The sequence below is a fragment of the Meriones unguiculatus genome, chromosome 3, assembly GCF_030254825.1.
Source record: "Meriones unguiculatus strain TT.TT164.6M chromosome 3, Bangor_MerUng_6.1, whole genome shotgun sequence".
Taxonomy (NCBI): Eukaryota; Metazoa; Chordata; class Mammalia; order Rodentia; family Muridae; genus Meriones; species Meriones unguiculatus.
In genome coordinates, this window is record NC_083351.1 from 22,993,768 (window position 1) to 23,007,398 (window position 13,631).

Here is a 13,631-nt window from a genome sequence, read left to right on the forward strand (position 1 = left end):
GAGTTTGGAGGAAGAGGCTGGGAAGCCTAGGATGCTGAGAGCAGAGACTCATGGGAAACTCCGATTGGAGCTCAGAAGATAATCATGTAGATAGGACCTCTACTGAGAACTGGATGTGGGAGATCCATATTACACTGTGGTGATGAACTTCTCTACAGTCTGTCCAGGTCTTAAGGCTCTAGGGTAGGACTCACTGCTTTTTCTTGGTTCAGTGCAGGGCAGTTGTATTATGTTGGATGGAACTAGGAACTTGTTACTGGTTTTGTTTAAAGGTTAACGATGGTTTAAGGAGCTGCTGGGTGTCAGGTTAACAGGGAAAGGGGTGTGACTTATGATGGTTAGTATTCATTTTCAAGCAGCTGGACCGAGGGACACCTCTGAGCCTGAGGACAGCACATTAGTGAGTGTCTGTGAGGCGTGGTTAGACTTGAGGGCTCTGACCTAGTCAATGATTTTTGTCCATTTATGGATTTCAAATCTAAACAGACCATTGGGAGTTCAGAGCCGTGAGAGGTGGGGCTTAATCAGAGGAAGTGGGTCACTGGGGGTGTGCCTTTGAAGGGTACAGCTTGGTCTTGGCCCATTCTTGTTCTTTTCTTCTTCCCGGCCATTTCTCTACCACGCACTCCACCGCCATGCCTCAGTCCCCAAACGATGGAGTCAGCGGCCTTTGAACCAAAATAAATCTTTCTTCCTTTCAAGTTGTTCCTCTTGGGTATTTGTCTAAGACAGTCAGGAATGTGGATCTAGGCAAGATCTATATATCACCAGGGACCTTGGCATCAAAGAGCCACCTTCACACACTGGGGCTTCGGTTGCTAGGATCCCAGGGACACAATCACACTTTACGTTTGCATATAGCAAAACAGCCTGCCCAGGTGGGAGGAACACAGCGCACCAGGGGAAATCAGCCACAAAATGAGCTCACAGAAAAACTAACTCAGCAGATCCAAGTGGGCCAGGGTGCCAAGGAGAGGTTCCAAGCGCAGAACAGATGATGCTATTGCGTCCCCGAGAGCCCAGTCTGCAGGCCCAGTCAGAAAAGAGGGGGGTCTGACCTAGGTCTTCTGCATATATATTATGGCTGAGTAGCTTGGTGTTCCTGTGGGAACCCTAACAGCAGGAGCAGGGACTGTCCCTGACTCCTTTTTGCCTACTTGTGGAACCCTTTTCCTCCTACTGGATTGTCTTGTCCAGCCTTGATGTGATGGTATGTGCCTGGTCTTAGACTTATGCTGTGTTTGGTTGATGTCCCTGGAAGGCCTTCTCTTTTCTTAGGAGAGGTTGAGGGGGTGGATCTAGGGGAGAGGGAAGATGGGGGAGGAAAGCCTGGGAGGAGGGCAGGGAGGGGAAACTGCAGTTGAGATCTAATATATAAGAGAAGAAAAAATAAAAGTGAAAAAAAGAAAAAAGGAGGATCAAATGAATAGTTGGGTAAAGCAGCAAGAACCCTGAGAATTCCTGGGGTGCATTCATTCCTATTGCCTACACCTTCATTCATTAGTGGGTGTGCCTGCAAACGCTGTGCTACTGGGGGTGCCTCAGGCACTAGGTGATAGAAAGAGGGCTTTATCTAGGGGTCTGGGAAAACAGCTCAATGGTTAGACTGCTTTCTGTACAAGCAAGTGAACTGGAGTTCAGCTCCCAGAACCCACGTAAATGCCAGGGGAGTGGGGTTATGTTGCCTCCCCCTAATTCTATCCCTAGAAAACAGAGACATGGGGTCCTCAGAGCAAGTTGGCTAGCCAGACTATACATACCAGTGAATTTTGGGCTTGACTGTGAGACCCTCTCTCCGTGAAGAATGGGCAAGAATGAGCGATGAAGGAAGTTTTGTGGCATCAACCTTAGGCCTCCACAAGCACACATATACATATATACGCATATACATATACACACATGTGAACATACATATAAACACTTTACACAGAGACATGAAAAGAAGGAAAAAAATAAATAAGATTCTATAACTACCAATAAGGCAAAGACATTATAGTAAGGTAAAGACCTGTAACTACAAATAAGGTAAAGACCAATAATAAACAACAATAATTAAAGACCAATAATTAAACAACAATAAGGTAAAGACCTGTACCTACCAATAAGGTTCAGCCTGGTGCTGGCTTGATGCCTCTCAGCACTCTCAGATGCCCACCGCTTGCTGCACACATGGGTATAGGTGGCACACACACACATACGGTCATTCATGTCTGCAAGCAGGGCCCTCTCAAGCATACATATTCACCCAGAGAATGCGAGTCTCACATGGATGTGCACTTTCTCACTGTGGGTGAAGAGTCAGGACTCCCAAGAGAAGCCTGCTGGCTCTACCGGGTTGATTGAAGTCCCAGCAGCCATATCCATCTCGTCTGAAAGAGGATGACTACAGAAGGCTGCCGGGCTGCTCCGTTCATCCTTCACATTGTGGTTAATTACAAGACGTTTTCCCGATGTCATGAATGTTAGCGGGACTCAAGGAAGGCATGCCGTGAGCAGGAAGACTCCAGCGATACAAACAGCTCTCTAGCCTGAAGCTTGGGTTGTCAGGCTGAACTAAGAGGAGACAAGGACATCTTAGGGCAGAGGGAAGCCTGACCACCCCCTGAGGTTCTGGGACTGCACACCAAGACAAAGCCTGTGCCTGTGGATTCAGACTCTGCATCCTTGGGCTGCGGCTGGCTGTCCTGTTGTCTATGTCAACCCTAACTCCCTTGCGATCAGTCCTCCCCAAATTGCTTGCTCGCCTTCGGAAAGTTTCTCCAAGCCTCCCTGCGAGGATCTCAGCTGCTCCTGTCTAATCTCACCCTGTCTTGCTTAGATCTTGTGTGTTGTCCCTCAAGCTCACCTTTTGAAAGCTGCTAGGGTAGTCACTTGAGAACTTAATTCCAATCTCTTTATGGGACACAAGAAAGATGTGTGTGCAGACTACATCTCTCTCTCCTTCCCTCCCTCCTTGCTTTTGTCGCTGCTGCTGCTGCTTTGGACCTACGATTCTGCTCTGTCATCAGTTCTGTGGATCTACCTCAACTACTCACGCCTTTTGCTAGACAAGGCCGGCACCCAGAATTTGAGCTCTCCAATTCAGGTTGACACTCAGGGCAGATGCCTGAGGTCTCAGATGCTGAGACCTAACAGATGCTGCAGCCACCTCAAAGGGGAGAATGATGATTCCTGAGTGCAGCTGGCTTTGCCTCCAGGCCAGCTGACTCATAGGATGCACACAAACTATGGGCTCCAGACTTGATGTGGAAGGGGCTGGGCGGACCATTACGCATGTGCTGGCATGCGTAGTTGAATGGAAGGGTGAGGCCAGGGGTGCTCATCTGGTAGAAACCAGGACAGGTGTCTTGGCACATGTCAACACCATATTTAAAAGAACTTAACAGTTCAGCCGAATCTGTGGCAGCCCCCAAAGGGAGGGCTCATGTTACTCCAATGTCTGCAAATGTGGACAGAGGCATTAATGCCATCATTCCTGGTATCAACCCCAGAGGTTGGCAGGGTGTCAGCGTAGCAAAGGACAGAAAAAATACTGAATGATAAGTTAGAAAATGAAGCCAGAGAAGATGACCAGACTCCAGCTCTCACTCCTCCCACGGCACATCTAAATTCAGCCACAGGAGCCTCAAGATGCTTAGGTTTCCAGCATCTTGAACTCTCTTGAAATTGACAATGACCACCTAAAGTCTGTGGCCATACTGCCTGAGATCTCTCGGATAAGATTTAGCTTGAAGTTCCAGCAATCAATGCTCTAAGGTCAGGCATGTGTTGCCCATGGCCCACAAGCCATGCAAGGCCGAGAATAGCTGTGGACGTGGACCAAGAAAAATTATAGGCTTACCTAAAACAGTATGAGTGTTTTGTTGTTCTTGCTGTTTTTGTTCTGTTTGCTGCGATTTTTGTAACTCAGTTACATGTCAAAAGGTTGGACATGCCAGTTGGGCTTTGGTGACATAGAACTCACTGTCAAAGCTATTGTGACTGATGGTGTGCTGTTTGGAAAAGAGGGCATGACCCTGACTCATGAAGGCCTTAGAAAAACTGGGACAGGCTGCTGGGACACAAGATGGCGGCATGTTCTTGTACAGTGAAGGTGACGAGACTCAAACTGAGAACCAGATGCAGGAATGTTTAGCAGTGAGATTCTGCTACTACTGTCCTGTGACTTAAAAAACAAACAGTCAAACAAAAAACATAGGGGGGTATCTGACAAAATGTCAGTGCAGTAGCTGTGCTGAAGACTGACAGGACTGAAAGAAACAGACACAGGTAGACCGAGGGCTACTGGATCTGGTGATGGGAAAAGCTTCCATTAGGGTGCCCTGGCGTCCTTGGAGTCACTGCCCCAGTGAATGAAGAACAAACAGCTGCGCAGAAATAATGCGAAGAGTAACCCAAGCTCTAGCACAAACTGTCGATAAGAAGGCAACTGTTGGAGGATCACTGATACTTGAGAAAATTATGCAAAGCTTTCAGAGCTGGTTGCGCATGATGCTTGGAGCTGTTTCAAATCTGGCAGAGAGCCTCATCATGGCCCCGTTGAGGTTCTGAGGAGCATGTTAATGGATGCCGTTAATGTTGCTGTGACTTCTTGGTTAGCCACTGAACAAACAATGTGTGGCTACTGTAATTTCTGAAGGGAAGGGACAGAAGCCAGAGGCTGGTGCTGTTTTCCTCCATCTTATTTATTTATTTATTTATTTTTGAGACAGGGTCTCTCATTGAATCTTGAGTTCATTGATTGGCTAGGCTGGCTGGCCAAGGAGTTCTGGGGCATCCACCTATTTCCACTCTCTCCTCTTCTGTCCAGTACTGAGGTTACAGATATGTGCTACTGCAGCTGCCTTTTATATGGGTACCAGAGAGCCCAACTCAGGTCCTTAGGCTGGAATGGCGAACAGTCTATTGACTGAGCCATCTCCCAGCCCAGTAACTCCTGGAATGGTGTCTTTGCAATCATTGGTGGGCAATGTGGTGGGCTTCACAGACAACTTCAGAGAACTCAGCTGCCAAAAGTGACCCGAGGGAAGATGGTTAAGTGACTCTCTACCTCCATCGTTTCCTGGTTTCAGCTGCCTGTGCTGGGCTGTTGTCTCCATTTCTTCCTTCCATCCTCCATCTCCATCTGACTATTTCTTGGCAGGGGCCAGAGCCTTAATCACCCTAAATTTAGGGGACCCCACTCCTTAGGCTGGAGTTTAGGACTAAATAAAAAAGAGAAAGCAAGCTGAGCATCTGTGTTTGTCTCTCTCAGCTTCCTGACTGCTCACGTGCAGCCATGGCTTCCCTGCTATGATGGACTGTACCCTCCAACTGTGAGCCTGAACAAGCCTCTTCTTCTTTAACTTGCTTTCTGTCAGGTGATTTGTCACAGCAGAAAAAAAAAACACACACACACACAAAAAACAAAAAACAACAAAACAAAACAAAAACAAACAAACAAAACAAAACAAAACAAAACAAAACAAAACTATCATCAGCTGCTCACAAACCTCAGGCTTCTGGGCTATAATGCAATGTGTCTTCAAGTGAATACAGCTGTTCTGTTGATGACTGAGCCCAGTGCAAGAAGAGGCGAGAGGTGGCACTAGGGTTCACATGGAAAGACAGGCAATGGGAGGGGTGCTGGAACCAGGCTGGGATGTGGCTACAGGAGGAACAGGCACCAGATGATGATCACTGGGTGCGAGGTAGAGGCAAAGGACGCCTGTGTAAGGAGAAGGGGGCTGCCCTCACCCTGTATCTCCCACTGCATAGGTTTCCCCACAGACAAGAAGTCTAGACAGAGGCTGGGTGGGGAGGAGGGCTCCCTTTTCTGAGGACCTAGCATGTGTCAGGGGCTCCTTTTACTTCCTGTAGTCCTTACGGCGTGAATCTCAATCCCTGTCTCCAGAAGAGGACAGTAATGTGGTGCCTGGAAATCATGTGTGTGAAGGAGGTCAAGGGCTGCTTTGATTTGAGTGTGAAATATCCCCAACAGGGGGACATGGGTTTAAATACTTGGTTGCTGGCTGGTAGAACTGTTTTGTTTTGTTTTGTTTTGGGGGGTGGAACCTTTGGCAGGTGGGGTTCCGATGGAGGAAGTAGCTTCTTACATCCTGCCCTACCTTAACTCCGCAGCCCAAGATAACTGTCTCTTGTGCCCTGTGCTCCGGCTGGCACCTTGCCTGGGATGGAAAACTTTTTCCATAAAGGGGTTCCTGACTCTAGACTGTGTTTGAAGGCCACCCTCCTTGGCTGTGAATGGTCTCTTCTGCCCCAAAAGTTCTAGAGCAACCAGAGACTCGGCTATGAAAGAATGAATGGAGACATGCTCCTTCATGGAGGCTAAAATCTAAATCTAATATTTCATGTGTCATGAAATATTACTATTATTTTGTGTGTGTGTATGAATGTAGTTCATGTTTATGTGCATACGTTCAGGTGTTGCTGTGTGTGTGTGTGTGTGTGTGTGTGTGTGTCCTCCTCAGTCATGCTCCCTTTTATTTTTTTATTTACTGAGGTAGGGTACCCAGGACTTGCCAGTTTGACCAACCAGCCTGCTTGCTCAGGGGGCCTGCTGTTTGTACCTCTTGAGCACTAGGAGTACAGGTAGTCTGCTACACCAACACGGCATTTATGTAAGTTCTGGGGATCTGAACTCCAATACTCACACTTACATAGGAAGTATTTTACCTACTGAGTCATCTCCCGGTCTCACCACCACCACATCCATCCCTCCTCCTTCTCATTACCACCACCACCACCACAATCACTATCATCACCACCAGAACCATCATCACCATCATTACCACCACTACCACCACCACCATCATCATCACCACCATCACCACCATCACCACCACCACCACCATCATCACCTCCATCACTACTACCACCACTACCACCACTAGAAAACGTAGGCTCTGGGGAACAACCATGCATTAACACAGCCATTAAGCAGCCCATGTCCTTGCTGCATCTTCCTGGACTGGGATTCAGTAAATGAAACCTGGGGCTTTTGGTACACCAGAGCTGGGCCATACTCTGTTTGCTTGTTAAAATGTAGCTGCCTATACACCTGTTTCATGGAAACACGTCTAGGATGAAACAGAGTCACCTGGGACCAAGGGCTCATGACCTTGGCAGCCTTGAGAGTCGGGAGCACAAAAGCCCTGAGTGGGAAGGTTTGGGGATGCAGACTGGAGGACGAAGCTTCAAGAAGGGCATGCCCAAAGCAGAAGTTCTCAGATTGTGGGCCTATCCCGCCCACTTCAGTCATGTGGAATCAGGTGAGAGGTTTCTGCTAGCATCACAAAATGAAAGAGAGATGCTCAGAGTGGCTGACACCCAGGCCAAACACCATGGGTAGTAGTTTGTTCTATAGATGTGTGTGCACTGTAGGTTGTGATCGGAAAAGCTGCATCCATCCATATATGTATGCATACATATATTCATGTCTATACAAGCACATGAACATACATACACACACAGTAGGAACGTAATCAGATAATTTAGAGTCTGCCTGGTGTGTGATCTTGATTCTCAGACCTGTCACTGAGCCTTCACCTATCACAGTCACACTGGGGGACTCAAGAACCTGAACTGTTATTAGGTGCACATAGCACTTATTTAATCAGAAGAAAGTGCACTTTTAAGCTCAGCTTTTCTATTTTGGAGAACATGACAGGAAGATGCAGGCGGCTGCCTCTCTGGCTCAGGGGCTGGGCCTCCATGGTGGTAAATACTGTTTCCAGAACAGCTAGACTCTGTGAAGTCTTCAGGCCCCGTGGGCTTCTGGCTTATTTTATGTATATTGCAAAGGTTTTCTTTGGTGTAGACAAAAGGAATGAGGCCACTCATTAAGTCCAGGTATGAAAATACAGTTTGCATGACTGCAGCTTTAACCTGAGACCCCAGAGTATCAAATCTGAATACTGCCTCAAACTACAGGCAAGGTTTTGAGGCACATCTGGTCCCCTACTGTGCGCCCACGGGCTGTCTTCCCCCTCCTTCAGGTGGAAGGTGTGATCCTCCTTCTGGGTTAACCCACTCCTCTTTTTGGGGGGTGGCTCCTGGGGTTCAGAAAGCCTTCCTTATTAGAGCGTAAATATGCTTACCCGTGGTTTCTACCTGCTGCTCCTGCTCTGAGATCAGACAGGAGGTGGGAAGAAAGCACGGATACTCCCTGAAGGGGTCTTGCCCATGCTTGCAATAAAGTTGTGCTCCAGATAGCCTGAAGAAGGGTGGAGACGTGGGGGGGGCCTCCAGACTGTAGGGAGTCAGCTATTAACTGCTGAGGAAGTGCAGGGCTCTGGCCCAGAAGAGTGGTGGGGACTGTAGCTGGGAAACTGGCTTCCCTTGTAAAAATGGGCGTGTAGTTAAGCATCTGTTTTACAGCGTGGTGAGGAGGAGCAGTGAAGACATCTGCTAAACGGGGCCTGACTCTTAGTGCTCATCGTGATGATGACCCTGGCCTGAAGAGTGAGAGCCAAGCCTACGGCATCTGGGGACTGATGCTCTGGTGGGTAAAGGCCATCCGGGCAGGTGCAGAGATGCAGGCGTGGAGACCAATTGGTCCCCCATTGTAACGGACCCAAGACAGTGGCTCCCGAAGTCACGTGTGGGTTAGCAGTGTGGAGGGGCCAAGGCCCCCAAGGTCGCTTCTGCTCTGTCAGAGGAAGCCCCAGTCAAGCTATGCTTACCTTGGTACTGGGCGCTGAAGCCACGCTGCCGGTGGTTACCGTCTGAGGTGAAGTGCAGCCGCAGCCAGTTCTTGCTGCTGATGACAGGGGCCGGGAGGCTGGCTCCGGTAAACCTGGGGGACAGGACACAGACAGGTCAGGGGCCGCAAGGAGTCTGCGCCCCTTCGGCAGCAAGAGGTGAGCACTACCCACTCTAGCTGCCCGGGGCCTGTGCAGCTGGAGGCACTTCCAGGCAAATCACCCCCTCCTCCCCTGATTCACCAAATCCCACCATATGCTCAGGGCCTGAGACCACCCCAAGCATGCTTGGTGCTAAATGGAGGGCTCTCTATAGACAACCCCATCGGCATTCTACTGCTTTTCCTGTTTTCTGGATCTTTGCACTCTCCTGACTGGCCTCTCTTGTGTCTCTCTTCCTCCTGCACTATATATACAGACATGTCCCAGGAGTCCAGCAGGTCCCTGAAATACTCCAGTCCCAGGATAGTCTTCCCAAGGTTCTGGACTTGAAAGCCACGTAGGTCTTGGCTTAGGCTCATTTAAAGGCTTCCTTACTGTGACCTTGTACCTAGCACCTGGCCTTTCTCAGTGAGAAGCCCAGCCCCGGAGTCTGTGGGGCTAAGTGAGGAAATGTCTGGGCACTAAGGCTATCCCAGAGCCTGGCACATCCCAGTTCACCCACAGCAGCTCCTTCCCTGCCTTATAATCCCACAATTCCAGCTACAATCCCTCTGTCAGGTCTTCCAATGATCACCCTTCACTAAGAGTCAGCGGGACTGAGGAGGGAAGCAGCTGGGTCTCAGTGGGACCAGCCAGCTGTGCCCTGTGAACTCAAGAAAGTCACTTAGACCCTCTGAGATTCTGTGACCTAATCTACAGAGGAGGTTCCGGTGACATCCCCTCCTCCGGGTTTCAGGGACTCCCTAAGATGACACCCTGCAGAGAGCCTGGGGTCCCCAACAACAGCAAACTCTTGGGAACTATTTATTCTCACCTTGGTGCTCAGGACCCAAAAGGACACTAGGTACAAAGAGGCCTGTCAGAGCCCCAGCAGAGAGCAGTTTGGAGAAGCAGTCCTTACTAAAGTGAGGGCAGACAGTGGGGAAACCAGTAAGAAGGGGGCAGTCCTGTAGGCTGCTAACGAGGGACAGGACCTATTATTGCCCCCCCGCCCCCCAGAGCAGAAGAAGCAGGAAATATCCCTAACCCATAGGGCAGGGTAGCCAAAGCCACTCTACCCAGACTTCAGCTGGGTTATGAAAAGCAGGACAGAAAAGAGCGAGAATGAACAACCCAAGCACACTCTCATTGTCCTCCCCCAGACTCCCTAATGCTTTTGTTGATCTGGCCCATTGGAAACTTGATGAAAGAGTGATGCTAGCCCACAGTGGGTCTCCCAGTCAGAGGGGAAGGAGGAGAAGGCGAGAGAGGGGGATCCCGAGGGACAGACACTGGAAAGCCAACAGGGAAGACAGAGTGCCTCTCCATTAATATACATTAAACAAAAGGTTTAACCAAGAAGCTTGATACCCTCTGAACCGAATTCGTACTAGAATGAAAATGCTGACACACACAAAACTCCAGGAACGTAACCCATAGTGCTTGGGCAGGAACTATTATAGAAACCAATTACTGTATTTCACCAGATCCCATTTAAACTAGTTTATTACGGGGTGAGTCATTTAAATTTTCTAAGGAGCCTCAATTGGTATCGTGGGCTACCCCCCACCCTAGGCCAGATTCAATTCGAGCTCAATGACAGAGCTTGGAGGCTATTTACATATGGAAGTAGAACTAGGGGAAATTCACCTGAATAATTCAGAACCCACGGCTGCTTCTTTTAAAAGGCAAAGAGGGGGTAGTCTAGCCGTCCAGTCTATAATTGGAAGTTGGGGCAGGGAACTTCCCAGCTCCAGGGTGAGGTAGAAGCTGACGTTAATTTTCCTATAGTTACCTTGCACCTTCCAGAGGTCCCATCATGCCTAGATGGCAAGGCTTGTGTGTTCTCTTTCCCCTCTCTCTCTCTTTACGTGTGTGGGGCATTCATGACTGTGTTTGTGTGTTCAACTCTGCCCACTCCCACCCCAAGCATGTCTTTCCAAGCATGTCTGTTGAGCATTTGAGAATGTCCTTGGCCCTAACACAGAACCTGGCGCCTCTGTGGTAGGATCCTCACCAAATCTCTGTGGAGAGATGGTGCCAGCTTTGGCTCAGAGCTTTTAACTGAACCACACACAGTGACTCTCTCCTGAAATCTCAGCCCTCAGGAGATTGAGCCAGGAGGATTGCTGGGAATTTGAGGCCGGTCTGGGCTCCAGAGCAAGAGAGCTTTGTTGCCAAAAACCAAAACCCCCAAACCAACAAACGGAAATATTCCTTTCCATGCCAGTAAAGACAAAGATGTGGGTAAGCTTGTAGGCTGAAGTCATGCTGAGGCAAAAGAGTGAAGATTTATGGGGATCAGAGGTGGTAAAAGAGAGCGAGTGTGGACATGAGTGTGGGTCGTGAGGGTAGATCATGATCATGAAGAGCAAGTATGGACAGTGAGCACGGGCCGTGAGTAAGAATCCCGAGTAAGGGCTGAGAGTGCAGACCATGAACGCAGAAGGCACCCTGGAGTCCCATTCCCTGGAACTCTGGGAAAGCCGAATGTTCAGTGAGAGCGTGTGGACCTGTGGGAACCAGAGCGAGGCTGAGGGCTGCCGGTGGACCCTGCGTGGTTGAGGAGGAGGGAGATGATCTGGATCTAGGCTCTGTTAACTGTGTGGGAAGGCCACTTCTGCCAGCGATCCAACGAGTTGTGCGTTCCCAGCCGGGAGTCTGATTTTACGTAAATGAGCCCTTAGCAGAGCTCATTCAACAGGAGACGAAGTAAGATGAATCCCTAGGTGTTCCTGTCCTCGGAGTGCAGCCCCCAGTGTGGACCTCCATGGCCCTCGGGAGGGCCTCCCTTCCTGCTCCCACCTTTAACTCTTGATTTTTATGCTCTAGCCGCACGGGCTCTTTGCTGTGAAAACCTGCCCAGGCCGGCTTCTGCCCCAGGACCTTTGCACCTGACCAATTCCCTCTGCCTGCCGTGCCAACCTTCCTTCTAGACCCCTACCTGCCTGTTTTTCACATCCTCAGTGGAGCCTTCCTCTTCCTGGTGTGTCTCTTGCCTGGCTTTCAACCTGAGCACTTGTACATGGGTGCACGCGCACACACACACACACGTGCACACAGCACTGTTACTAACTGGTAAAGCAGGAGAGCTTGACTACACCTGGGCCACCCGGCTACACAGAGAGGTGAGATCGTAACCTAGGCCATCATTCAGAGCCTGGGCACCCAGCCAGGGAGGCGCTGCCACATACTCACGCCTGTGGGCCAGCCCAGGCTGAATCCCACCCTGCGTCTTCCTCTCTTTCTACCCTCCAGGATTCTCTTTAATTTTGTTCCCTCTTAGAATCATAATTAAAGGAGAGAAACACAAAGGCAGAGGCTCCCCCTTCAAACCTTTCTGTCCACATTAACTTCTCTCTAGGGGGCCTGGGGAATTCCAAGCTTGCCCAGTAAATCGCTACGGCGGTACTACATAAAATGTATTTAAGCAATTACACTCGAGGTTTTTTTTTTTTTTTCTTCTTCTCTCTTTTTGGTAAATTGACTTTTGTTAAATGGGGCTTCATTAATGGAATCTGGCCCACAGATGATTAGGGAGAGAGTGGCTTGGAGCGCCTCTGCAGAGCGCGCTCAGCCTTGCTCCTGGCGGCAGCAGGAAGGTGGTCTGTGGAAAGCATTCCTTCATGGAAGTATCTCCAGCAGTCCGGGTGTTGCGGAGCTGAGGGACGCCCCTTGCAACAATGAGTCCCACGGCACTGCTTCCCCATCAGCAGAGACACAGGAGACTGGTTCAAGAGCCAGCATCTCTGAAAACTGCCAGTCCTGGGGGACGTGCCTGCCTCCAGAGGAAATACAGAGGACAAGGGTGCTGTGTGGCATGAAGAGCTGAGTGGGCGGTCCCTGTCTCTGTGCAGTGGCCCGTCCCCTCACGGTCACTGCCTCTGCCAAGAGCACCCACGGCCCCTCACGTGGCAGTGGTCCTGAGCCAGTGTAACCCTGCAGGATAGGGGCCCTGGGCCTTTCTGCACCTTAGACTCCAGTGTGAGCCCTCATCCCTCATCTCCACAGTAGGCCCCGGGGAGGCCAGAAAGGGGAGACAGGCATAACCCCATGTCACTTCCTCCCAGCCACCTGTCAGGGAGACGGAGGGGTCGCTGTGACTCAAGCAAGCTCATCCTTCCAGAGGAATCTTAGTGGAGGGACAGACCCACCAGCTCCAGAATCGAGCCAAACTCTTCCATACCCTCCTCCCTCCCCTGCACTCTAAGTCCCCGTCGCTGCCGCTACAGTTTACGCTACCCAGGGTGTCTCCCCCGCTGCCCCATCTGACTCCCTGGCACAACGTCACTGGTCCTTCAAGCCTGGTCGCCTGTTGCCTGCTCAGTGTGTCCCCCTCTGTAGCATGTTCCCACGCCACTGTCCTCGGCCTATTGACCGGATGACAGTCTCCCCAGCTAGAAGGCAAACTGCACCAGATGAGGGATGGGAGTTTCCTTCCCATACCTCTAGCCACACTGCAGGACAGATTAGTAGGGGAATGTAGCTGCCAAGCAAGGCCCCCCCCCCCCCCCCCCCCGCCTATTCCTGCGCATGAAGTTTCACCCTCTGCTGAGTCACAGCCACGCCCATCCGTTCATTTGCATCCTGTACAAGGCTGCTGTGCTTACAGCAAAGGGTCAAGCCACCCCAGACCCCATAAAATGGTTACAGGGAATTGGGAGGGGGTGGAGGGGTGGGGAGAGGCAACGAAGTTCAAGGTCATTCTTGGCTACTCAGTGAGAAAGCTTTGCACTGTCATGTCATTTACTGTCTGGTCCCTTGCAAAAGTTTGCTCATTCTCGGCAC

General features: G+C 50.3%; 1 protein-coding gene across 3 annotated transcripts in view; it reads right to left on the reverse strand.

Moving 5' to 3' along the window:
• Positions 1–13,631, reverse strand: part of Csmd2 (CUB and Sushi multiple domains 2) — a 550,287-nt gene that overhangs the window by 260,371 nt on the left and 276,285 nt on the right. For all 3 annotated transcript variants that reach the window (XM_060379514.1, XM_060379513.1, XM_060379515.1), the window contains exon 6: positions 8,685–8,797. In XM_060379514.1, the coding sequence (XP_060235497.1) occupies positions 8,685–8,797 (113 nt within the window). The remainder of the gene's footprint in view (positions 1–8,684; positions 8,798–13,631) is intronic.